Raw genomic sequence first — 26,477 nt, 5'->3', positions numbered from 1 at the left:
ATTTCTGAGACTTGATGACTCCCAGAGCTGGCGGAAAATGTACCACTGCCATGTTGGGAAGCTGAAGTGGGCGGAGCCAGCAGCCACAGCGCCGTTTCAGTCTTAGAATGGTGCAGTTTAAAGCAATAGGCTCAAGGTAATATAAAAAATAAGCCACATAAAGATGGCTACCACACAGAGAATCTGGATTATGTTGTCTTTGATATTCGTAACTGAAGAAAAACATTTGATTGCAAAAGCTGTTGAGTTATGCCAAAATGTATATTTTAAAGGTACCTTGACTTCAAAATTTGGATTTAAGGATATGTTGCTTTGGAAAAGAGGTCTGCTTTTGTTTCCACAGAAAGCCAGAGGCTGTGGATTTGTTCCAGATTAAGATACATCAGGTTTGACCAGCCAAGACCCCCTGAAAGGTCTCCAATGACACCATGGCCCAGATGATCCAACATCCAGAGTGGTTTCAAGGCAACTGGTTCACACAATACAGCCTCACGGACTACCCCATAGGCCTAAAATTTTCTTTGCATCCCCATAAGATACAGTGCCCCCCTCCAGCAGGAAGTAGTAAGAGATGCTACGCCCAAATTCCCAAATATACCAAGCTGGCTTTAGAGGTGGAATTGGCTCACTCCCCCTCTAAACCCAGACATATTGCTTTTTAAAAAAAAAAAATGGTTAAGAGATTCTTGTGTCCCAAATCAGAAGAGCCCTCTGGTGTGGGACAGAGAAAAACCAATATTTTTATTTAAAACAGGTTGATTATAAATGTGATCTCTTTCTAAAAAAGAAAAGGGGTATGATATAGATATATAGGAGGATATGGAGATGATAAGATAAAAGGGTAGATTAATGAACCTACTTTTAAAGAACAACTTGTTTAAAATGTTTTACATTGGTATAGATTTTAGTTTATGTTTAAAATGTTTTACATTGGTATAAATTTTAGTTTATTGATACAAACTTGAAGTTAATTTTGTTATACTGTATATATATATTTCTATTCTTGTTTGAGGTATTATGTTTATGTAACTCATTTAAAATTGTAATGGATAATTAAAAAATAGATTAATAATTAGTCATCTATGATAATCATATTTGTAGCCATGTTAGTTAAGTCTTCTAGGTATACATAGATATATTTCAGATAGATAGGTAATCTTCAAACACATCATAGACCTAGAGAATATGGCATTTAAATAACTTAGAATTCTGTTGACATGAGACACAATTGCTCCTGGTTGCACCAATTGATCCTGAGAGAATGTTGGGCTTCTAAGACATTTCCATTTGGAAGTTTGTCTTTTTGGCACAAAATGACCTACTGGGCAAAGAACTGCCCTTGCCTTGATGGCTGACAGTACAAATGCAATACTGTCCTTTCTGGACAAGCGGGACACAAGGAAAGCGACCACTGTACTCTGCCAAGACAGGGTAAGATGGTCTCTCAGAATTCCTGCTTCTAAAAATAGTCTGTCAGATACTCTAGGCCTGTAGCCAATTTAAATGCACCAACAATGCTGAGAAACATTAGGTGACTGTCCAGGCTGCCAGCTGTCTTGGTCTACTTTTGCAAGATTCCCAAAAGTTGCTTACATCCATCTACCATTTCTCAGGTACCATTATGTTCCTTCTCAGGTCTTTGATGTGGTTGAAAACTAGATAGTTGTAATTTTCTCAGTTATGATAAAAGATAAGTTAGATATAAAACCTTAAACTCACAAATATAAGATAGATAGGACATCTTCATTAATATTGTAACTATAATTCTTGCTCGGTAATTGTTATATGTAATTTTACCATGTTAAAGTTAAAACCTTCCTTTTTAAAAAAAGAAAAAAAAGGGGAAGTGCTGTGGATATTGCTCTATATAAATAAAACACTGATGGCCAGTGACCAGGCAGGAAGTAGGTTGCCAGGCAGGAAGTAGGTGGGACAAGGAGAGAGGAGAATTCTGGGAAGCGGAAGGCTGAGGGGGCAGACAGTATAGCCACCGCCAGGCCAAGCAGCATGTAAAGACGCCGGTAAGCCACCAGCCACGTGGCAAGGCATAGATTTATAAAAATGGGTTAATTTAAGATAAAAGAATAGTTAGCAAGAAGCCTGCCACGGCCATACAGTTTATAAGTGATATAAGCGTCTGAGTGATTATTTTATACGTGGATTGTGGGACTGCGGGGCTTGGGGAACCTGGAGAGAAGCCCTCCAGCAACAAGACCCAGCTTACAATTTGATTTTATTATTGTTATTTTTGGTTTTTCGAGACAGGGTTTCTCTGTGTAGCTTTGTGCCTGTCCTGGAACGCTGTAGCCCAGGCTGGCCTCGAACTCACAGAGATCCACCTGCCTCTGCCTCCTGAGTGCTGGGATTAAAGGTGTGTGCCAGCATGCCCAGCTTGGCCACCTTATTTTTTTATTTTTATTTTTTTTTAAAGATTTATTTATTATGTATACAGAACAGGGCACCAGATCTCATTACAGATGGTTGTGAGCCACCATGTGGTTGCTGGGAATTGAACTCAGGACCTCTGGAAGAATAGCCAGGGCTCTTAACCTCTGAGCCATCTCTCCAGCCCCATGGCCACCTTATTTTTAAACATTTATTTTAGATGTATTTATTTTGTATATGTCTTGCCTGGATTTATGTGTACCATGTGCGTGCCTGATACCCCGGGAGTCAGAAGAGACTCCAGGATTTCCTGGAGCTGGAGTTATGCGTGATTTGCGAGCCACTATGTGATTGCTGGGAACCGAACCCATCCCGGTACTCTGCCAGAACAAGTGTGCTCTTAACCGCTGAGCCAGCTTCCCAGTCCTCAACATTTACTGTGTGTGTGCGTGCGCGCATGCATGTGGGTACATGTGTGGCGGTCAGAGAACAACTTGTGGGAATCAATTGTCTCCTTCAACTAAGCGGGTCTCGGAGATACAACTCAGGTAGTCCAGCCTAGTGGCAAGTGCCTCTGCCCTTTGAGCCATCTTGCCAGCCTAGGTTTTTATTTTGAGATGGACTCTCTCTCTCTCTGCAAACCCTGGATAGTGTGGAACTCAATTGGATGCCTAGGCTGGCCTTGATCTGGAGGTGATCCTCCTGCTTCAGAATCCTGAAGAGGGCTGGAATTGCAGGCCTGGGCCGGGGGTGGGGGGGTCTCACTATTGCAGCTCCAGCGGACACTGAGCTCCGATTCTCCTGCATCAGGCTTTGGGGAGTGCTGAGACGGCAGGCCCGGCTAAAAGAGGTGGTGAGCATTGCAGGACCAGCTTTCCGAGAACCTCCAGCCGGGACACCAGGACCGTGAGCGCCCAAGAACCCCCTTGGGTGACGCCCACTTCCGCCCTCACCCGCGGATGCCCCGCCCCCATGGCCGGGACCCAGCGGCTCGTGCGTCATCATCCCGCGCCGCCGCGCCGCGGGCACCCTCTGGCCCCGCCCACCCGGCGGCCCGGCTGCTGTCAGAGCCGGCTCTGGCCATGGCGCTGCCCAGTGGTTTGTAAGTTGGCAGCGGTGGCTCGGGACGTGGCGCAGGTCCCGATGGCGGCGGCGGCGGGGGCGGCGGCGGCCCTGCCGGCGGCCGACCCTGCTGCACCCGCGGTGCCGCAGGCGGCGGGGAGCGGAGGCCAGACCTCGCGCCGAGACTTCTACTGGCTGCGTTCCTTCTTGGCCGGGGGTAGGTGTCCGCCGCCGGGCCCCGGGGGATGGGGCGGAGAAGCCGGGCGGCCGGCGGCTCAGGGCCGGCGGCTGCCGTGACAGCCCCGGGACTTGGGCTGCAGCGTCCAGCCGGGCGTTTATCTCAGCAGGCAGGCCGCTGCCGTCCGGTCTAATCCCTCGACCTGGAAGGAACGAACCCAGCACCTGTTCCCTGTGGTTGAAAAGACAAGGATCCCTTCGGTGGGACAATGATGGGCACCCCTTTCTGTTACAAATAACCCGAGTGTCAGTGTAGGCTTGGATTTTGCTGTTTGCTTAAAAGGAAAAACCAAATATTGGAGATGGAGGCCAGCTTCCACTCGCGACTCCTCCCCCCCACCTCTGTGTGTGTGTGTGTGTGTGTGTGTGTGTGTGTGTGTGTGTGTGTGTGTGTGTGTGTGTGTGATGGAGAGGAGGGGGGAGGTTGAGAATATAAGACTATTTCATGTAGCCCCACCTCACCTCACCTCACCCCACCCCAGCCTCCTTATGTAGTTGAAGCTGGCTTTGAATTCCTGATTCTCCTGCCTCTACCTCCCAAGTGCTGGAATTACAGGCATGTGCCACCACTGTCCATCTCTGGAGGCCAGCTTTTAAAAAATAGACTAGCATATGAGCTGGACGGGGTGGCACCCGTGCCTTGAATCTGATGAGCACTGGGGATGCAGAGGCAGGCAGATCTTGAGTTTGAGGTCATCTGGTCTTCACAGCAAGTTCCAGGTGAGCTAGGAATGCATAGTGATACTGTGTCTCAGAAACAAAACTAAAATGACTAGGGGTATTGTGCAAAACTGCCTACGACCAAAACTCATTCCAGGAATCAGGGTAAACAAGCTGCAACTGCTTGAAAAGAAGCACTGTGGCTGTGGTTGGTTGCAAGACGAGAGGTTTTACAGGTCTCGGATTTCCTCTCTCTTTCTGTGTGCAGATGTTTTGGTCTCTTACCTCCCCCTCCCCACAATGACTGAACGTTTGAGTTGTCATCACTTAATCATTTATGACTGGCAATTAAAAAAAAACCAGATCATGAGGACTTGTGGAAAGATTGTATCCATAATTTGCAGTGTTATTGAGAATGTAATTATTTTCTTCTGCAGATTGAAAAGACATCTCTTAGTTCCAGCACTTAGGAGGCAGAGGCAGGTGGATCTCTGAGTTCAAGGCCAGCCTGGTCTACAAAGTGAGTTCCAGGACAGCCAGGGCTATACTGAGAAAACCTGTCTGAAAAACCAAATAAGCCTGGCAGTGGTGGCGCATGCCTTTAGCCCCAGCTCTTGGGGGGCAGAAGCAGGCAGATGTGTGTGAGTTCGAGGCCAGCCTAGTCTACAGAGCCAGTTCCAGGATGGGCTCCAAAGCTACACAGGGAAACACTCTCTCAAAACCCTGCCCCCCAAACCAAACCAAACCAAACCAAACCAAACCAACAACAACGAAAGACATCTCTTTATTAATACTGGAACACCTGAGCCTTTGTGTGTGTGTGTGTGTGTGTGTGTGTGTGTGTGTGTGTGTGTGTGTGTGTGTGTGTCTGTGTCTGTGTATGTGTATGAGAACAAAAGAAAGATCTGTTGGCTGGGCATGGTGGCACACTCCTTTAATCCCAGTATTTTGGGAGTCAGAGGCAGGTGGTTATCTGTAGCAGGAATCTTAGAAGGTCTTATTAATAAAAACAAACCTGGAGCCAGGTATTGGAGTGAACACTAAAAGATCAGAGAAGGAGAACAGGCCACATTTATCCTCACCTTGCCAACTTCTCAGCTGACTTTGTTTCCTGTGTGTGTGTGTGTGTACATGTCACCACTCTCATGTGGTACTTAGAGGACAGCTTGTGCCAGTTTTCTCCTGGTATGTCGCCCTGGGACATATCTCATCAGATCCTGCCTTTAAAAATCACATTTGGGGGCCAGAGAGTTGGCTCAGCAGTTACGAGCACTTATTGCTCTTTCAGAGCAGCCAGATTTGATTGCCAGCACCTACATGACACCCACGAATGTCTGTTAACTCCAGTCCCAGGGGATCTGATGCCCTCTTCTGATCTCACTGGGTACCAGGCATGCATGGGGTGCACAAACACACGTTTAGGGAAAGCACTCACGTACAAAATAATATTTAAAACATTACATTGGCTTGCTTGTTTGTTTGTTTATTGTTGGCATGTTTTGTGGGTATGGGCGTGCCAAGCAAGAGTGTGGGGGTCAGTCCTCTTCTCCCACCATGTGCATCTTGAGGACTGAACTCAGATCTTCAGACTTCGAGACCACGTGCATGCTGAGCCATCTTGCCAGCCCATGGAGATAGTTTCTTATGTAGCCCAGGTTAGCTTTGACCTCACTTTGTAGGTAAGGATGATCTCAAGCACCTGAATTTCCTCCTTTACTAAGTTCTGGGATTATAGGCATGAGCCTGCAAATCTGTTTGATTTTGTTTATTTGTTTGGCTTTTCAAGACAGGGTTTCTCTGTGTAGCCCTGAATGTGTAGACCAACCTGGCCTTGAATTTTGAGATTCACTTGTCTCTGCCTCCCTAGTGCTGGGATTAAAAGCGTGGGCCACCAGCGCCCGGCCATATTTTTGTTTCTTGAGGCAGGATCTTAAGCTAGCTCAGGCTGTCATGGAACTCACTATGTAACTGCAGCTGGCTTCAGACTTGTGGAACTCCTTCTGCCTGTGCCTTCCCAGTATCCTGCCTCCCTTGCCTTGAGTACTGAGGCTGCAGATATGAGCCGCCAGACCTGGTTCAAGTAGGAATTTCTCATAGATGACGTGTGGGGAGGAGGAGTCAAGGGTGACTTGCTGTGGCTTGAGAAGGATGTAACTGTCTGACCGGAGGCTATCATTAGAGCATTTTTGTGGTGTTTGATGGAGTATTTATTTCTTTTCTGCTGCTGTGATAAAACATGCATGGCCAAAGCAGCTTAGAGAAGAAAGACCCTCTTTGGGGTTTACAGTTCCAGAGAAACAGCAGTCCATGGTGGTGGACTGGATTCTGGCTGGAGCAGCAGCTGAGAACTCACATCTTAATCCACTGGGGATGGTTTGAATCTTTTGAAACCCCAGAGCCCTCAGTGGCACAGCTCCCCCAACAAGGCCACACTTCCTGGTCCTCCCCGAACATCCGCTAACTGTGGACCAGCTATTCAAATGCCTGAGATCTAGGTGAGACATCTCGTCGAAACCGCCATAGACGGGGAGAGACGAGGAGTGGACATTGCCCTTGCTGTGGGCTTGGGGACATTCAATAGCAGCTAGGACTGTCATATAGTGCTGGCGATGGTGGAGAACGGCAGAGCCACTCAGAAGAGCTGCGGGAGCAGTTATCTATAAAGCTGCATATTTGTGTGCAGGAACTGGGAGCAATCCCAAGTATGGACCAAGTGGAGACTATGTTTCAGTTCATAACTGCTCTGTTGACTTTAGCTCCAAAGCAGAAGTAGTCCAACTGTCTGTCCATGCTGGGATGTGTAAGTAAATATGATACAATAGTGAGATACTATGTGGTACTGAAAATAAACAGACTGTTGCCGTACTTGCCAATATGGATCATCTCACCGAACTGAATCGAGGCTTCAGTTGTACACACTGTGTCATTCTTGTCTGTACAAAGGGTTTTGTTGGTTTTGATTTTTGAGATGGGGTTTCTCTGTGTAGCTGTGGGTGTCCTGGAACTCTGTAGACTGGGCTCTCCTAGAATTCACTCTGTAGCCCAGGCTGGCCTCGAACTCACAGAGATCCGCCTGGCTCTGCCTCCCGAGTGCTGGGATTAAAGGCGTGCACCCCCCCCCCCCCCCCCCCCCCGCCGCCGCCCAGCTTTATTTTTATTTTATTTGCTTATATGTATGTCTTCACACCAATGCAGGTGGTACCAGTGGATGCCAGAGGAGGCCATCCTGGTGCTGGAATTACAGATGGTTTTGAGCCACTGTGGAGGTACCAGCAATCAAACCCAGGTCCTCTGGAAGAGTCACCAGCTCTTGACTGCTGAGTCATCTCTCAAACTCCTAAGATTCCTTTTCTTTCTTTTTTTCTGAGTCAGAGTTTCTTTGTGTAACAACTCTGGCTGTCCTGGAACTCACTCTGTAGACCAGGCTGGCCTGGTACTCAGAGAGATCCACCTGCCTCTGCCTCCTGAATGCTGGGATTTAAAGTGGTTTCTACCACCACCTTTATTTTTTTCTTAAGACAGGGTCTCTCATAGCTGGGCGGTGGTGGCACACACCTTTAATCCCAACACTCAAGCAGCAGAGGCAGGTGGATCTCTGTGAGTCTGAGGCCAGCCTGGGCTACAGAATGAGTTCCAGGAAAGGCGCAAAGCTACACAGAGAAACCCTGTCTCGAAACAAAACAAAACAAAACAAAGACAGGGTCTCTCTATGTAGCCCTGTAGCCCTGGGTGTCCTGGAACTCACTATATAGACCAGGCTGACCTCAAACTTACACATCTGAGCATGGACAGACAGTTGGACTACTTCTGCTTTGGAGCTAAAGTCAACATAGCAATTATGAACTGAAACATAATCTTTTTTTTTTTTTTTTAAGAGCTGAGGAGCTGGGGATCGAACCCAGGGCCTTGCACTTGCTAGGCAAGTGCTCTACCACTGAGCTAAATCCCCAACCCCCTGAAACATAATCTACACTTGGTCCATACTTAGGACCTCTGCCTCCCAAGTACTGGGAGTACTTGCTTCATTTTTTTTATTTTAATTTTTTTGAGATATGATCTTGCTCTGTAGTTCAAATTGGCCTGGAAGTGTGCATCTGCAGCAAAGGGAACTCACAGCAATCCTCCTGCCTTAACTTCTCAAAGGCTGGTGTGTGCCGTCATGTCCTCCATTTGATCATTTTTGAACCATCCTTATTGGTGGGCTGAAAACTCCGGGATCTAAGTGAACTTCCTGTGAGCATGTCTCTGCTTCCATGCATACCTGTGTACCAGTGCAACAGTATGGGCACCAAACGTATACTGCTGCATTGTAGATGAATGATTCATCTCACGGGCAAGGGTGGTTTCGATGTTTTAGTGAAAAACATATTTCTACAAGAAGAGAGTTTTAAATAGAACTTCCCAGTTGGGTAACTTGCTCATCAGACGTTGGGTATTGCATTGCTGTATACTCTTAAAACTTGTTTTTAAGTTACAGGGATTGGAGGCCAATTAACCTGCATAACACTATTAATAAGCAGTTCTACCCATGGAGACCAAACTGAACCATAGTTGGGGTACTGACCAGCCCCGTGATGATTTCCCTTTAGGAAGCGATGGTCTTCAGTTTCTTTCTGACCTTTCCGTTTTCCCTTAGGCATTGCTGGGTGCTGTGCCAAAACCACAGTTGCGCCTTTGGATCGAGTGAAGGTGTTATTACAAGCTCACAACCACCATTACAAACATTTAGGTGAGTCACAGGTGCTGCCCGAGTGTGGGTTTCTACTGCTGGGAGGAAACACCACGACCACAAGCAAGTCGGGGAGGAAAGGGTGGATTTGGCTTACTCTTCTACATCACAGTCCATCACTGAAGGAAGTCAGGAACTCAAGCAGGCTAGGAATCTGGAGACAGTATTTCACTGTGTAGCTCTGGCTGTCCTGGAACTCACTCTGTAGACCAGGCTGGCCTCAGAGATCTGCCTGCCTCTGCCTCCCTGGTGTTGAGATGAAAGGCGTGTGTCACTGCCTCCTGGCTGACTTTTTAAAGTTTGTTTTTGGTGCTGATTATTGAACCTGGTGCCTCACATGTGCTAAGCATGAGCTCTGCCAGTCAGCTCTCCCATAGTACCTAGTACCCAGAGATACCTGCTGTTCCTGTCCCTTCCTTTTCCTTGTTATTTCCCCGTGGAAACAAACTGTGTGTAAGCCAGCCTGAGGAACCATGTCCTAATGGATCTTGTGATCCTCAGTACAACCCTGAAGCCCAGGTATATTGATTACTGTCGTTCATCTTGTTGGGGGCCTCTGGCTCATTCAGTGCAGTTTACTATGATTGGGAACGCAAGTTTTTAAGACATAGCTGTTCTTGCGGTGGCAAGGTTTTTTTTTTTTGTGTTGTTTATCTGTCTGTCTATCTATCTATCTATCTATCTATCTATCTATCTATCTATCTATCTATCTATCTATCTATCTAATCTTTTTGATATTTCGAGACAGGGTTTCTTTCTGTAGTCCTGACTGTCTTGGAACTCACTCTGTAGACCAGGCTGGCCTTGAACTCACAGAGATCCACCTGCCTCTGCCTCCTTACTCCTGGCATTAAAGGCCTGCACTTCCACTGCCCAGCTTTTTTTTTTTTTTTTTTTTTTTTGGTATAGGGTCTCTTTACATAGCCCTGGCTGTTCTGAAACTTACTATGTAGGTCAGGCTGGCCTTGAACTCAGAGATCCACCTGCCTCTGCCTTTCCAGTACTGGGATTAGAGTTGTGCAACCCATGTCCATCTCAGTGGTAAACTTTATATTTTATAGTAGTAAAGATTACTGATATGATTTAGCTACATGATTCAGTTTAACTCTTATGTCGAAATCACTGCTTGTGGGCTGGAGAGATGGCTCAGAGGCCGGAAGCTCTTGTTATTCTTGTAGAGGACCTGGGTACAGGTCCCAGCACCCACACAGTGCTCCAGTTCCAGGGTGTCCAACGCCCTCTTTTGAGCTTTTTGGGCTCCTGGCACTCATGTAATGCAGACACTCATGTAGGCCAAACAGTTGTATAGATAAGATAAAATAAATAAATTGTTTTTTAAAAAAAGAGAGAGAAATTACAGTTTGTGGTGGGGCATAGTGGTGCACACTAATAATCCCAGCACTTGAAAGATGAGGTAAGGGTCTGGAGAGATGGCTCAGAGGTTAAGAGCCCTGGCTGTTCTCCCAGAGGTCCTGAGTTCAATTCCCAGCAACCACATGGTGGCTCACAACCACCTGTAATGAAATGAGATCTAGCGCCCTCTTCTGACCTGCAGGTGTACATGCAGGCAGAACACTGTATACATAATAAATAAATCTTTAAAAAAAAAAGGGAGGATCAGGACTTCAAGTCAGGACTTCAAGGTAATTCTTGGCTGTGTAGTGTGTTTGTTTGAGGCCAGCCGGTGTTGTAGGGGAACCTCTCTAAGAAAACAAAACACAACACTCATGAAATTACATAATCTCTATCAGTCTCTATCAGTGTTTTCTATGAAAATTTGAATTTAGGTATGTTTATTGGAGGAGAGGGCATTGAGGCATACTGTTCTTTAGGTTGGCCTCAAACTTATATGCCTAGGTTGACCTTGAGTAAGCCGTCTTCCTCCATGAGCCTCCTGGGGCACATGTCTTTAATCCTGTATTCAGGAGGCAGAGGTGGCCACATAGATCTCTGTAAATTGCAGGCCAGCTGGAGCTACATAGTTAGACCCTGTCACAAAACAACACACACACACACACACACACACACACACACACACACACACACACACACACTCACACCTCAGAAAGAAAAAAGAACAAAAATGAAGGCCCGCAAGAGGGCTCAGTGGGTAAATTGCTTGCCATATAGGCCTAATGCCTTGAGTTGGATCCCCAGAACCCATATAAATATGGAAGGAGAGAACTTACTCTTCAAGGTTGTCTCCTGACCTCGCCCATGCACAGTGACATGGACACACCGTGGGCACACAGTCTCAAACACATACGCAGTGTAAATAAATACATGCTAACAGAAAAAGGAGAACCAAACAGAACCCGTTAAGAAGGACTACGCGTGTGAACCACATGCCTGGCTCACAGAGTTGTCATGACTTTTAACAGTGTTTTTCTTGTCAACTCCTTCCATAAATAGGGGTACTGTCTACACTGCGTGCTGTTCCCCAGAAGGAAGGCTACCTTGGCTTGTATAAAGGAAATGGCGCCATGATGATTCGAATCTTTCCCTACGGTGCGATCCAGTTCATGGCGTTTGAGCATTATAAAACGGTAGTCGGATTTTTCTCTTTCATCTCTTGGAATATTATGTTTAATACCAGATGTACATACATACATACATACGTACGTACGTACTTAAGTGTGTGTGTGTGTGTGTGTGTGTGTGTGTTTGTGTATGTGAACATGCTGTGGTGTCCACGTGGAAGTCAGAGAACAGTGTGTGGAATTCCTTCCATCATGTGGGTCCCATGGTTTGGGCTCAGGTTGTCAGGTTGATGGCACGTGCCTTTACTGCTGAGTCATTTGTAGGTCCTTCCAACTGTGTTGTTTTGAAGCAGTATCTTCATGTAAAGCCAGGCTGGGTTTGAACAGATGATCATCTGCCTCTGACTCCCACGTCCAGGGATTACGTGGTATACCGCCATGCTCTGCAGTGGGATTCTTCCTGGTGCTGGGGATGATCCTGGGACCTTGTGCTTCCTGGTGGTGAAGTCTGGGTGCAGTGATGCAGGTTTTTATGCTTCTGTGGCTAGCACTTTCCCAATTGAGCATCTCCCCATTTCCTGTTTGTTTTGAGATGGGGTCTGCAATCGACTATGTTGGGCTGGCCTGGAATTTACTGTGTAGCCAACGCTGGCTTTGAACTCCTAGTATTCCCTTCTCCACCTTCAGGTGCTGGAATTGTAAGCATGTGCCACCATGCCCAGCTCAAAAGTGACTTGAGGTGGTGGCGCACGCCTTTAATCCCAGCACTCAGGAGGCAGAGCCAGGCGGATCTCTGTGAGTTCAAGGCCAGCCTGGTCTACAGAGGGAGTTCCAGGACAGGCTCCAAAGCTACACAGAGAAACCCTGTCTGGAAAGACAAAAGGGGAAAATATCTTTCAAAAAGGTAAATATAGGGTCAGTGCAGTGGCTTATGGGTAAGGGTAGCTTTTTTTTTTTTTTTTTTTTTTTTTAAAAGATTTTATATTTATTTATTTATACACTCGCCAGAAGAGGGCACCAGATCTCATTATAGATGGTTTGTGAGCCACCCTGTGGTTGCTGGGAATTGAACTCAGGACCTCTGGAAGAGCAGTCAGTGCTCTTAACCTCTGAGCCATCTCTCCAGCCCGTAAGGGTAGCTTTTGCCTAACAAGCTAAATTCAGCCCCTGGATCCAGGTGGTAGATAGCTGACTCCTTTCTGTTGTCCCTAACTTCCATGAATGTGCACACACACACACACACACACACACACACACACACACACACGTATATACACAAAAGAAAATGAATAAAAATTAGCCGGGTGGTGGTCCCAGCACTCGGGAGGCAGAGGCAGGTGGATCTCTGTGAGTTCAAGGCCAGCCTAGGTCACCAAGTGAGTTCCAGGAAAGGCGCAAAACTACACAGAGAAACCCTGTCTCGAAAAACCAAAAAAAAAAAAAAAAAAAAAAAAAAAAATTAAAATGTTTTCTAAAAAAGAGAAATAAATTCATAATATATTAATAGGATTTTTGTTTGTTTGTTTTTGGTTTTTCGAGACAGGGTTTCTCTATGTAGTTTTGGTGCCTGTCCTGGATCTCCCTCTGTAGACCAGGCTGGCCTCAAACTCATAGAGATCCACCTGCCTCTGCCTCCCGAGTGCTGGGATCAAAGGTGTGCGCTATAACTATCAGGCTTTTCCAGCCCATTTAATAGACATTTTGTTCTCCAGTTCTCTGAGAATACCAGTGTGGCTTTTCTTTTATAATTATATTCTCTTATGTTTATATGTTTTCAACGGCATATAATTAAATATATATATATATATATATATATATATATTATATATATATATATATATAAAATCACACACATACACACGCATGCATACAGGTATTTTGCTGTTTCTGAGGATGCAGCTCAGAGCCTTGAGCATCCTAGGCAATGTTTTACCAATGATTCAGATCTCCAGTTTGGAATCTTGTTACTAAAGAAGTGAAATCATGCTATGGAAGTCTGTTATTTAGAGTATTTCCTCAACAGCTTTTCCTTCTATACTTATTAGGGTTCCTTTGTCCTTTCTAATTTGTTTCTCTGTGTGTCATTGGCTAGCCTGAAACTCTCTTTGTAGACTTAGGCTGGCCTTGAACTTAGAAATTTGCCTGTCTCTGCTGGATTAAAAGCGTGTATCACCACATCCAGCCTAACTTTGCCGTTTTGTTTTGTTTTCTCTTGTTTGTTTGTTTGAGATAGGTTTTCTCTGTGTCACAGCCTGGCTGTCCTGGAACTCACTTGGTAGCCCAGGCTGGCCTCAACTCAGAGATCCGCCTGCCTCTGCCTCCTGAGTGCTGGGATTAAAGGCCTGCGCCAATATGTAAAGCCTGCAACTTTACTTTTTTTTTTTTTAAATAAAGGAAGAACATTTAATTGTGGCGGTGGCTCACAGTTTCAGTGATTCAGTCCATTATCATCATGGCAGGGAGCACGGCGGCTGGGAATATGGCGGCATGAATATTATAAAAATAAGTTTGGAGAGTTCTAAATCTTGATCTAAAGGAAACCTCAAAGCCTGCTTCCACAGTGACACACTTCCTCCAACAAGGCCACACCTACTCCAATAAAGCCACACCTCCTAATAGTGCCACTCATTTTGGGAGCCATTTTTTTTCAGACCCTCACATTCTACTCCCTGGTCCCCAAAAGCTTGTAGCCATATGATAATGTAACAATGCATTCAGTCCATCTTCAAAAGTCCCTGTAGTCTATAACAGTCTCAACAGTGTTTAAAAGTCCAAAGCCTCTTCTGAAATTCATGCACTCTCCTAATTGTAATCCCCTATAAAAATCAAAATAGGCGGGAGGGGGGAGAACAAGGGAATCTGTGGCTGATATATAGAACTAAATTGTATTGTAAAATAAAATAAAATTAAATAAAAAAAATCAAAATAAAAAAACAGATCACGGGCTGGAGAGATGGCTCAGAGGTTAAGAGCACCGACTGCTCCTCCAGAGGTCCTGAGTTCAAGTCCCAGCAACCACATGGTGGCTCACAACCATCTGTAATGAGATCTGGCGCCCTCTTCTGTATACATAATAAATAAATAAATCTTAAAAAAAAAAAAAAAAAACAGATCACATACTTCCAACATATAATGGCCCAGGATATACATTACCGTTCCAAAACTCCAAACTCTGCATCTCCATGTCTGATGTCAAAACGCTCTTCAGATCTCCAGCTCCTTTCAGCGTTGTTGACTGTAACACACTTCTTTCTCTTGGCCTGATTCCACTCCCTGTTAGCAGTCATGGCAGGTATTACATGACTCTGGGATCTCGAACGTCTTGAGGTCTCCAAAGCAATCCTGGCTTCTCCTTCCCAGCTTCACACAGTGGCTTCTCTGGGCTTCGTTCAGGGACACCCCTGACCCATGCCTGGCCTCAGTGACTTTTCTTAGTCACAGAGGCAGGTTCCATAATGCCTTTCTGTATCCTTGACTCTAAAGTCAGAACCTTATGGCCAAGTTCTGCTGCTTGCCAGTGCTGGAACATGGCCTCCTTGTTCAAGTACATCTTCACCAGCTTTCTCCAGCTTTACATTTTTTAGAAAGGATTTATTTGGGGGGCTGCAGATAGCTTAGTGGTTAAGAGCATTGGCTGTCCTTCAAAAGGATCCAGGTTTGAACCAGTTCCCAGTACCCACATGGTAGCTCAGAACCATCTATGACTGCAGTTTTAGAGAATCTAGTGCCCCCTGCTGGCCTCTACTGGTCCTGCACATATGTGTCAAACATATAGAGGCAGACGAACACCTGTATCCATAAACTAAAATAAAACTAATTTTTTAAAGATTTATTTATTGCCGGGCGGTGGTGGTGCATGCCTTTAATCCCAGCACTTGGGAGGCAGAGGCAGGCAGATCTCTGTGAGTTCAAGGCCAGCCTGGGATACAGAGTGAGTTCAAGGACAGGTTCCAAAGCTACACAGAGAAACCCTGTCTCGGAAAAAAAACAAACAAAAAAAACCCCAAAAAAAACAAAAAAAAAAAAAAAAAGATTTATTTATTATGCATGTATTTATTCTGCCTGCATGTGTACCTGCTCACCAGAAGAGGGCACCATATCTCATTACAGATGGTGTGAGCCACCATGTGGGTGCTGGGAATTGAACTCAGGACCTCTGGAAGAATAGCCAGTGTTCTTAACCTCTGAGCCATCTCTCCAGCCCATAAAACTAATTTTTAAAAAAGATTTATTTATTTATTATGTATATAGAAGAGGGTGCCAGGTCTCATTACAGATGGTTGTGAGCCACCATGTGGTTACTGGGAATTGAACTCAGTCGGTCCTCTTAACCTCTCAGCCATTCTCTTCAGCACCAAAACCAATTTTTAAAAAATGAAAAAAGATTCATTTTTATTTTATGTGTCTGAGTGTTTTGCCTTCATATATATGTGTATGTACTGTGAATGTCTGGTGTCTCTGGTAGCCAGAAGAGGGTTCTGGTTCCCCTGGAACTGCAGTTACAGACAGTTACGAGACACCATGTGGGTGCTGGGAACCGAATCCAAGTTGTCTGCAAGAGCAGCCAGTGCTCTCAACCTCTGGGCCATCTCTCTGGCTCTTACAACTTTAACACAGAAGACAGAATCTTATTTAATTCAGTGTTTTTGGTTTCTAGTTCATTACTACAAAGCTGGGAGTTTCTGGTCATGTGCACAGATTAATGGCTGGATCCATGGCAGGTAAGATGAATAGGTACATTCATATCTGATAAGTAAGTGTTCTGTAGTGCTTAATTTGGGGGGCTAGAGAGATGGCCAAGCAGTTAAGAGTACTTGCTGCTCTTTTTAAAAAAATATATTTATTCAAAAATATATATATATTTTTGAGATACAGTCTCACCATGTAGTCCTGGCTTGCCTGTATTTAAATATTCTTATTTATTTATTTATTTACTTACTTATTTATTTGTTTATTTAGTCATTTATTTTTGTGTGTGTGTGTGTGTATACATGTATATGTCACTTTTTTTTCATTTACGGTTCTGTTCTTTTCAGGCATGACAGCGGTTATCTGCACTTACCCTCTCGATGTGGTTAGGGTGCGCCTCGCCTTCCAGGTGAAAGGGGAGCACACCTATTCAGGGATCATTCATGCATTCAAGACGATTTATGCTAAGGTATTTCATCTCATTGTCCAAACTGATAGCATGTTTTCTCACAGCTAGGAAGATGTTAAAGGATATCCACTTTTCCCTTTATTTGGAATTAATGATACTAGATTAGGTGTGTGGCTTAGTGGAAGAGCACTCACCTGCACAGTCCTGGCTTGATCTCCAGTACCACAGGAGAAAGAGAGAGTGGAGGAGCGGGGGAGGGAAGGAGGGAGGGAGGGAGGGAGGGAGGGAGGGAGGGAGGGAGGGAGGGAGGGAGGATGGGCCTTGTTAATGATCAGAGCAGCAGTAATCCTGACAAGTCTGTAGCTGTGTTTCAGGAGAGTCCTGGGCCGTTTCTGTTGTACCCTGTGCTTTTATTATGATGTTTATCATAATGAATGGGATATAATCTTCTGATTTTCTTCATTCAAAGGAAGGCGGTTTCCTTGGATTCTACAGAGGTCTGATGCCTACTATATTGGGAATGGCCCCGTATGCAGGTATGGTCAAATTGGGCCAGGCAGGCGTGCACATCTCCAATCCCAGCACTCAGGGCCATGGCAGAGGCAGGCGGATTGCTGGGAGTTGGAAGCCAGCGTGGTCTGCAGAGTGAGCTCCCGTCCAGCCAGGGCTCCACAGAGAGGCTCCTCCTCAGGAGTAAAGCAGGTCAAGGCAAAGCTGCAGGAAACTGGCAGCTTCCTGCTTTGTGTTTCCGTTGTCAGTGTCGGTCAGGTGACAACATGCCGTCGGAAAACGGTTTTAAAAAACGATGACGGTAGATTGGAGATTCACATGTGGTCATCCAGCCCTTGTGTGTGAAGCTTACTATTTAGGTACACTGAGTAGATATGCAATTTTATGTCTTTTTATTAATATCTGACTTAGTTAAAGCCTTATTAGTGAACACTGAAGTGGTTAAGAATTCAGGTTTAGGGCTAGAGGGATGGTTCAGTGGTTAAGAGCAAATGGCTGCTCTTGCAGAAGACCAGGGTTTGGTTCCCAGCACCCACACGGTAGCTCACAACCATCTGTTGTTACTCCAGTTCAGATGTCTGACAGCCTCTCCTGGCCTCTGCAGGCAGCAGGCATGCATGTGCTGCACACACGAACACGCATGTACACAAGTGTCTAAAACCAAGTAGAAAGATGGCACTGGAGAGGGGGTCAGAGCTTCAGGATCTGAAATCAGCTACATTTGAGGTTTGGGCAGAATGCGGATACCTGCAACCCCAGATGCTTGAGAAGTTAAGGCAGAAAACTGGGGGTTTGGGGCCAGCCCAGTCATGTACAAGAACCTCTTGCTCTCATTTCTGTCTTGCTACACAAGCACTCTACCACTAAGCTAAATTCCCAACCCCCAACACTGCCTCTTTTAAACCTTACTTTATGTGTATGAGTGTTGTGCTTGTGCATGTGTATGTGCATCGCATGCGGGCCTATGGCCCTTGGAGGCCAGGAGAGGGTTACAGACAGCTGTAAGGCACATGTGGGTGCTGGGTCCTTTGCAAGAGCAGCAAGGGATCTTAATGGCTGAGCTGTTTCTCCAGATCCTAAACCAATTCAGTTGTTTTCAATAACAGCTTTATAGAGTGAGGACTAGAACACCATACCATTTGTTCATGGAAGTGTCCAGTTCATGTCAGCTAGACATCATCCTTCACCCATAGTTAGGACGGACTCCCAAGTCTAAACAGCCATTAATTTTTACATCTCTACAGGTTTGTGTTTCATTTAAAGGAAATAATATTGTGATTGACTTCTCTGATTGTGTGTTTTCAAAGTTCAATGTGTTGGAGACATACTGTATTTTCTTGTTGTTTTTGCTGTAGTATTGTTTTGTATGAGTGCATATTGATACATAGTCTAGCCTTGAACTTGCTATGTAGCTAAGAATGACCTTGAAATCCTGATCCTCTTGCTTGGGACTCCCAGATGCTGGGCTGACGGTGGGTGCCATTGAGCCTGGCTTCTATGTCTTTATAGTTAAAATTTTTTATTACATCTATGTATTATATGCATGTGTATATAAAATTGTGCATCACAGGCTAGATGTAGTGGTGCATGCCTTTAATCTCAGCCCATGAGAGGCTAAATCCAGCCTGATCTACATAGTGAGTTTCAGGCCAGCCAGGATTACATAGTGAGACTGTGTCTTAGAACCCCCCTGAATTATGAATTATGAGTTTATATTTCACTCAGTTTAAACCTTGGAACACTGCTTAATTCTACTCCTCTGTGATATGAAATTGTATTCACTACTGCCCCATAAATGCTAGTGTGTGAAAACCAATGCTATCGTTTTTTGGTAAGTGGTAGGATCTTTGAATTAGTATTTATAGATATTAATTAAATATCTTAGATGAAGGCAATTATTCTAGACTAGGAAATGCATACTTTGTTCCTTCTACTGACTCTTTTTGATGTAAGGAAGCTCTTTTTCTCAGTTTGTGTTATGGTGAGTTCATGGTTTGCTTTTCAGGTGTTTCCTTTTTTACCTTCGGCACCTTGAAGAGCGTTGGGCTTTCCTACGCGCCCACCCTGCTCGGCCGCCCCTCATCTGACAATCCCAATGTCCTAGTTCTCAGGACTCATGTGAACTTACTGTGTGGTGGTGTTGCTGGAGCAATAGCCCAGACGATATCGTAAGTGTCTCAACTTAAGCAGTCCATCAGGTCGTCTCTCTGTGTCTCGTCTAACGCCGTTAGTCATTTTATCCTCTCCCTGACAAAATGTTGCTTAATTTTGATGAGTATTAATTTAGTACTTTTTCAGATATGCCTTTGTCATAAGTATATTTAGATAATTACATGCCAACAGTTGATTATATTCATCTAGATCCTCCCAGTTTCCTATGGATTCATTTGAACAAAAGCAAGAGAATCACTTGAATGTGATGATTCATTTGTTCTCATCAATTGGCCCACAAGAAGCTTCTGGAGTTTGAGCCATGTAGAGTGTGTGTGTGTGTGTGTGTGTGTGTGTGTGTGTGTGTAAGCCCTTTGCATTAAAATCTTGGAAACTTACTTTGTTCCGGATAGTATATGAATCATTGTAAGGTTCACTAAAGGAGAAAATAGAATTGCTGACTCAGCAAGCCCTTTTAGTTAGATTTTGTTTTTATTTTTAACTATGTATAAATGTGGGTTTGTGCATAAGCGTACAGTTCCAGAGCCCAGAAGATGGTGTCAGATCTGGAGCTGGACTTACAGTGGTTGTGAGCCGCTGACGTGGGTGCTGGGAACTGAACTCAGGTTCTCTGAGCAGGGTTTCTCTGGCTGTCCTAGAACTCACTCTGCAGACCAGACTGGTCTCGAACTCACAGAGATCTGCCTGCCTCTGCCTCCTGAGTGCTGGGATGAAAGGCGTGTGCCACCACCGCCTGGTGCCCAAGCTGTTTTTATTGAAACAGTACAGTGTTTAACTGGAGTTAAATCTGCTAGCATGTAGAGGGATTGTTATAATAAATGCATTTATATTCATAAATGTCAAAATTGTTTCATGTAATTTCTCTAGACCAAGAGAGATCAAGTAGAGTGATATAGAAGTGACTGGAAACTGGGGCTGGAGAGATGGCTTAGTGGTTAAGAGCACTGGCTGTTCTTCCAGAGGACCTGGGTTCAATCCCAACACCCACATGGCAGCTTGCAACTGTCTGTAACTCCAGTTCTAGGGCATCTGACACCCTCACACCAACTCACATAAAATAAAAAAAAGTTAAATAAATTATTTGAGCCGGGCGGTGGTGGCGCACGCCTTTAATCCCAGCACTCGGGAGGCAGAGCCAGGCGGATCTCTGTGAGTTCGAGGCCAGCCTGGGCTACCAAGTGAGCTCCAGGAAAGGTGCAAAACTACGCAGAGAAACCCTGTCTCAAAAAACAAAAAAACAAAAAAACAAAAAAAAAAAAGTGACTGGAAACTGAGCAATGGGGACTTTTCAGGGAAAGAAAGTCAGAAAGCCTTTGAGATGACATGTCTGGAGCACCAGGAAGGCGCAGAAAGGGAGCGCTGTGACCACACTCAGCAGACGTCCTGGGTGGGAAAAGCAAAGCCAGAGTCAGCTGGAGAGGATGCTCAGGACCGAGAATTGCCCTGGGAAAGCTGATGGCGGATTCAGATGGAAGCTGGTGTTATGCTGTGGAGGACAAAGGACAGGGGCGTCTGTCTGCTTAGCTGTGGAAGTCTGTCTGTGGACCACTGTTCTGCTGTGGACTCAGACTGTCTCTATGTTCTAGATGTCTCTTTGGCTCTGTCACCCCCCACCCTTGCCTCACAGTTGACTCACATCTTAACCTGTCTTTTCTTTCTCTCCATTTCCCTTCCCACCCCCTACCCCCAAGACAGAGTCTCTTGTATTCAAAACTGGTCTCAAACTTGTTATGTAGCTGAGGATGGCTTTGAACTTCAAACCCTCCTGCCTCCATCTGCCCAGTGCTGGGTTGTCTTTCTTGTCAGACTTTCTTTGAACTGCCAGCCCCCAAATAAAGACACGGAAACCTTATTAATTATAAAATCTTGGTCTTTAGCTTAGGCTTGTTCTCAACTAGCTCTTATAACTCAAATTAACCTGCTTCTCTTAATCTATGTTCTGCCACGTGGCTCTCTACCTCTCCTCCATTCTGTATGTCCGTATCCCTCTGTGACTGGCTGGTGCCTCCTGCAGCTCCAGATTCTAACCCTGAGTTCCTCTCTCTGCCCCGAAGGTCTGCCTGTTACCTCCTGCCTAGCTATTGGCCGTTCAGCTCTTCATTAAACCAATCCAAAGCTGCCTTAGGCGGGTGAGGCAAAACACAGACACCTTCATGCAGTGTGAACAAATATTCCAAAACAGGAATGTCCAGTGGATGTGGAAGTTTGGTTTCAGTGGTTGTTCAATAGGAAATGAGAAGTTATTTTTAAGTCTTTAATTCTTCCGTTTCTCTAGCTACCCATTTGATGTGACCCGCCGGAGAATGCAGTTGGGGACGGTCCTGCCAGAGTCTGAAAAGTGCCTGTAAGTGTTCTGACCGCTAACTTAGAAATGGTGTAATGTTTTCTTTTAAACATTTCTATCTTTTGGTTGTTGGTTTTCCGAGACAGGATTTCTCTGTGTAGCTTTGGCCATAGTGGAACTCGCTTTGTAGCCCAGGCTGGCCTCCAACTCAGAGAGACCCGACTGCCTCTGCCTCCCTAGTGCTGGGATAAAAGAAGTGTTCCATCACCGCCTGGCTAATTTCTACTTTTTCAAGACAGGATCTCAAGTAGCCCTGATTGGCTTCCAACTTTGTATGCCACAGGCCTGACCTAGAACTTGGGATCTTTTGATTTAGCAAAGGCTAGCTTTGAACTGCTGCTCCTCCTGCTCCATCTCCCAAGTGCTAAGCTTATAGGCATGTACCCCCCGGACTCATTTGTTTGTATGCATGTGTTCATGTATGTAAGTGTGTATTGCTTCCTTTGAGAAGACAGAGTCTCTCTCTGTAGCTCACGTTGGCTGAAACTCCTGTTTTAGCTTTTGAAGGGCCAGGATTACAGGTTTGAGCAACCGCAGTCAGCTAAGCCGCTTTGAAACATGCTACCATGGGCCTTGTGGTGGCGGCGCACGCCTTTAATCCCATCACCCACGGGAGGCAGAGGCAGGCGGATCTCTGTGAGTTCAAGGCCAGCCTGGGCTACATAGCGAGATCTAGGACAGCCAGGGCTACACAGAGAAACCCTGTCTGGAAGAAACAAAAAACAAAAAAATGCTACTGCAGCCTGGGCCTGGTGGCATAGTCCTCTTTCCCCAGCATGTGGGAGGCAGGAGATTATAGTTCAAAGCCAGCCCAAGCTGTAGACCAAGGTTCTGTCTGAAGAAACCAACCAATCCACAATCACCAAAGCTCTCCTGGGTTCTGAGGTTGTCTTGTCTGTCGCCTCAGGAGTTGTTGCTCCATCATTTTCCCACTGTCTTTCAGTACGATGCGGGAGACCATGAAGTATGTCTATGGACACCATGGGATTCGGAAAGGACTGTACCGTGGCTTGTCTCTGAACTACATCCGCTGTATTCCCTCGCAAGCCGTGGCTTTCACAACCTATGAACTTATGAAGCAATTTTTTCACCTTAACTAAAAGAAAAAATTACCAGTTGTGATGGTTTTCCTCAGTAAATTCTCAGAGGGAAATATATATATAAATGTTACCTTAATTGTGAGGGAGACATTACTTGAAGGGGACGTTTGCCCTGTCACAGGAACCACTGGGGCTCTAATACTTGATTTCTGTTGGATTTTAAATCATAGATCGAAAGTGCTTAGCATAATGTTTTGTTTTCTTTTTGATGGGATCTAGATATGTAACCCTGGCTGGCTTGGAACTCTCTGTGGAGACCAGACTGGCCTAGACTCCTGGCAATCCTCCTGCCTCTGCCTCCCAAGTACTGAGATCTCCGGCATGTGCCACCATGCCTGCTCTGACGTGCTTTTTAATGGCAAACATTATACCTTAGAACCCTGCAAAACCATCTTGCGCTGATGGTGGTAACTGCTGGTTATTTTAAAGTACTATTGGAAGGAGAGGTGGGTTCGTATTGGAGTTTAAGAGATTGTCATTGGTTTCACCACACTATTCCAAACTTCATTGTAATTGTGGTCATGGAGGCGGGGAGGGACAGGAATCAAACCCAGGGCCCTTTGCATGCCTGGCACAGGTTGTCCCCACTGTGCCACATCCCCAGCCTGTAATTATGATTGTCTTTTTTTTCCTCAGTGCTGAGGGAGTTGAGCCCAGGGCCTTGCGTGTGCAAGGCAAGCACCATACCACTGAGCTACATTCCTGACCCTTTTCTCTTTTAGCGATGTGCTGGGATCAAACTCATGCATGCTAATTGCACCCCACCAATGGCCTGCACCCCACCAATGGCCTGCACCCCAGCCTCTAACACCGCTTGTTATCCCCGACTCTCCATCCTTTCGTTCCTTGTTCTGGGGAGTAAACTCAGGGTCTCTCTCGCCTGTCTTGCTAGATAAGCGCTCTACCTCTGAACTCCATCTCCAGCATCTGACCTTGTGTAGTGTTACTAAAGTCAGCAGACTCGGTTCAATTGTAGTGGAATGAGAATTGAATATCTGGGAACCATAGCTAGCAACAAGTCGTGTTCTTGTTATGTTTCTTCTCAGAGTTCTGCTCCAGTTGATAAAAGGACACTTTTTCCTCATTGATTTGAAAAGTTTTTCTTTATTTTTATTTTCCTCTCTTTGGGGATTGAATCTAGGACCTTGTACATGCCAGTCAAGTGGTATACCTACCACTGAGCTACATCCTCAGCTCTCTTCCTTTCTCAATACAATTGGTCTTGTCTTAAAAAGGAGAGACTTAATCAGGTTTTGTTCAAATGCTGTTGCCAGGTACTTTGATTTTCGTGATTTAAAAAAAAAAGCACTGTTTTTCTCAAAGGCAGTAATAATGAAAATTAAATATCTTTGCTCTTAAAAGGAGAGTAGCATTGTAGATGTTTGTCTTAAATCACTTGATGTGTACTAGAAAATTTAAGTGGACCATGAGTATAGCTGAAGCAATGTTTCCAAGATACTATGTCAATATACAAGTTCTTCCATGTACAGTACGTTTAGTGTGTCATACTCATAAGTGTAAATATAGAACACGCGCTGATTGTTACATTTTAAAGAACGTTGTTTAGAATATAAGAATCCTGATCATTGTGTTTAGAGCCCTTTTCTCTTTTGTTGTGAGCATGACAGATGGAGTAGCAGCAGTGACTGTCTGTCTGTCTGTCTGTAGAGGTGGGGCTTTGTGGAGCCGATGTGAGCTGTAAGACTTTAAATATAAGCTGCTGAGGTTATTTCTGCATTTTTTTGCGCATAAAGATTTCTTGTCATATCTTGGTAAAAATTGGATGAATTAATTTCATTTGTGTAATCTTTACTTTAAAAATGAACATGTGCTTTGTGACTTGAAGTATACCGGGAGTGGGGATACATCAGTTTATAAAGCTCTTTTGTATATTTTCATTTCTGGACCACACTGTAGCTAATTATTCCACTCAATCTTAAGGTAATTTAAACCTATAAAATAAATATCTCAGTTATATTATCAATAAAAGAGAACTGAAAATATTTTTAAATAAGAAATTGCATTCTATGTCTGTTATAGACTCCATAAGATATTAAAAGTAATTTTTTATCCTTGTTTTGATGGTTTCCTTTATTTACTTATCATCTGCGGAACCTGAGATCAACCTGAAGGCTTTGTACATGCTAGGTAAACACTTTACCACTGAACTGCCGCTGTATTTATTTAGTTTTATTTTTTCTTATGTATTTAATATTATTTTATGTGTATGAGTGTTTTGCCGGTATGCATGTCTGTGCCCCACATGCATGGAGTCCTCTGGAAGAGCAACCCGTGTTCTTAACTATGAGCCATCTCTCCAGCCCCTTGTTATTTGTTTTCTTTTCTTTCTTTCTTTTTTTTGAAGCAGTCTCTTTATGTAACCCAAGCTGGCCTGAAACTCAAAATCTTCCTGCCTCAGCCTCTCCTGTGCTGGAGTTTCAGTATGTGCCACCGCATCAGGCCAATAACTTTCTTTTTAAACATTTGCATTCTTATTTTTCAAACGTTTACATCATCATCATCATCATTATCAATTATTTATTTTGGTTTTCTTGAGACAGGGTTTCTCTGTGTAGCCCTGGCTGTTCTAGAACTCATTAGGTAGACCAGGCTGTCCTCGAACTCACAAAGTTAAAGGCGTTTGCCATCGCCGCCCAGCTTTAAACATCTGCGTTATTGAAGGAAAAATGTTAACTATGAAATACCAGAATGAGAGGGCTGGGGCGATGGTTCAGGTCACAAAGAGCTGTGTAACCTACTTTCAGATTCCTAGCTCCCACATCAGAGCCAGGTTTAGTCATAGACCCTGTCTCATAAAGTGAAGAGCCACAGGAGGCACCCAGTGTCGAACCACTGGTCTCCCCACACACATGCACACATACAGGCACATACACGCTCAGAAATTAGAGCGAAAGAAAGATAAAATTAAAATGGCATTTATTCATTCATTCATTTATTTATATACTTATTTATTTATCGGGACAGGGTTTCTTTGTGTAGTTTTGGTGCCTGTCCTGGATCACCCTCTGTACACCAGGCTGGCCGCAAACTCACAGAGATCCGCCTGCCTCTGCCTCCTGCGTGTTGGGATTAAAGGTGTGCACCAACACCGCCCAGCTAAAATGGCTTCTTTTAAAAGAAAGTTTTAGACTTATCTTTTTAAAAAAGATTTATTTTGCGTTTGTGTGTGCCTGTGAGTGTGGAGGTGCGCTATGTGCATGAGTGTGCCTTTGGAGGCCGGAGGAGGGCATCTGATCCTCTGGAACTGGGATTATAGGGAGTGGGAAGCAGCCACATGTGGTACTTACTGGACGCTCCTCTCCAGCCGTGTGTGTGTGTGTGTGTGTGTGTGTGTGTGTGTGTGTGTGTGTGTGTGTGTGTGTGTTTGTGTGTGTGTTCTGCCGGGGGATGGACCTCCTATCACCATGTGGGTTCCAGAAAAACTGAGATCGGCAGTCCTAGTCGCAGTCCCCTTTACCAGCAGAACGAAAAGGCGGCGTGGTGATCACTGCAGACCGAGGCAGGGGATTGCTGGGAGAGTTCCAATCATTTTCTTAAGCTGGGCATGGTGGTCACCGCCCTTGAAAGCCGGAGACGGTGCTGTGAGTTCCAGGCCAGCCTGGGATACTTGAGACGCTGTCCCAAATCTAAAACACGAAGCGTGCGAGCCCGGCAGTCCACTTCAGGCACCCCCGGAGGC

The 26,477-nt window shown here is 45.0% G+C and overlaps 1 protein-coding gene across 2 annotated transcripts; it reads left to right on the top strand.

Moving 5' to 3' along the window:
- The first annotated feature begins 3,428 nt into the window (after nt 1-3,428).
- On the top strand, nt 3,429-24,853 carry Slc25a16 (solute carrier family 25 member 16). 2 transcript variants are annotated; one of them, XM_006972758.4, is made up of 9 exons: nt 3,429-3,664; nt 8,981-9,073; nt 11,486-11,619; nt 16,211-16,274; nt 16,590-16,711; nt 17,121-17,187; nt 19,167-19,329; nt 21,609-21,677; nt 22,621-24,853. In XM_006972758.4, the coding sequence occupies exons 1-9, from the start codon at nt 3,529-3,531 to the stop codon at nt 22,775-22,777; spliced, it is 1,005 nt and encodes a 334-aa protein (XP_006972820.2). In that variant the 5' UTR covers nt 3,429-3,528; the 3' UTR covers nt 22,778-24,853. The 2 variants fall into 2 exon arrangements, with proteins under 2 accessions (XP_006972820.2, XP_076413254.1); XM_076557139.1 differs by lacking the exons at nt 3,429-3,664; nt 16,211-16,274.
- Nucleotides 24,854-26,477: the final 1,624 nt, after the last annotated feature.

Source organism: Peromyscus maniculatus, chromosome 21 (assembly GCF_049852395.1).
Source record: "Peromyscus maniculatus bairdii isolate BWxNUB_F1_BW_parent chromosome 21, HU_Pman_BW_mat_3.1, whole genome shotgun sequence".
Taxonomy (NCBI): Eukaryota; Metazoa; Chordata; class Mammalia; order Rodentia; family Cricetidae; genus Peromyscus; species Peromyscus maniculatus.
The sequence above is the reverse complement of the archived record's forward strand: the minus strand, read 5'-3'. Positions and strand labels throughout refer to the sequence as shown.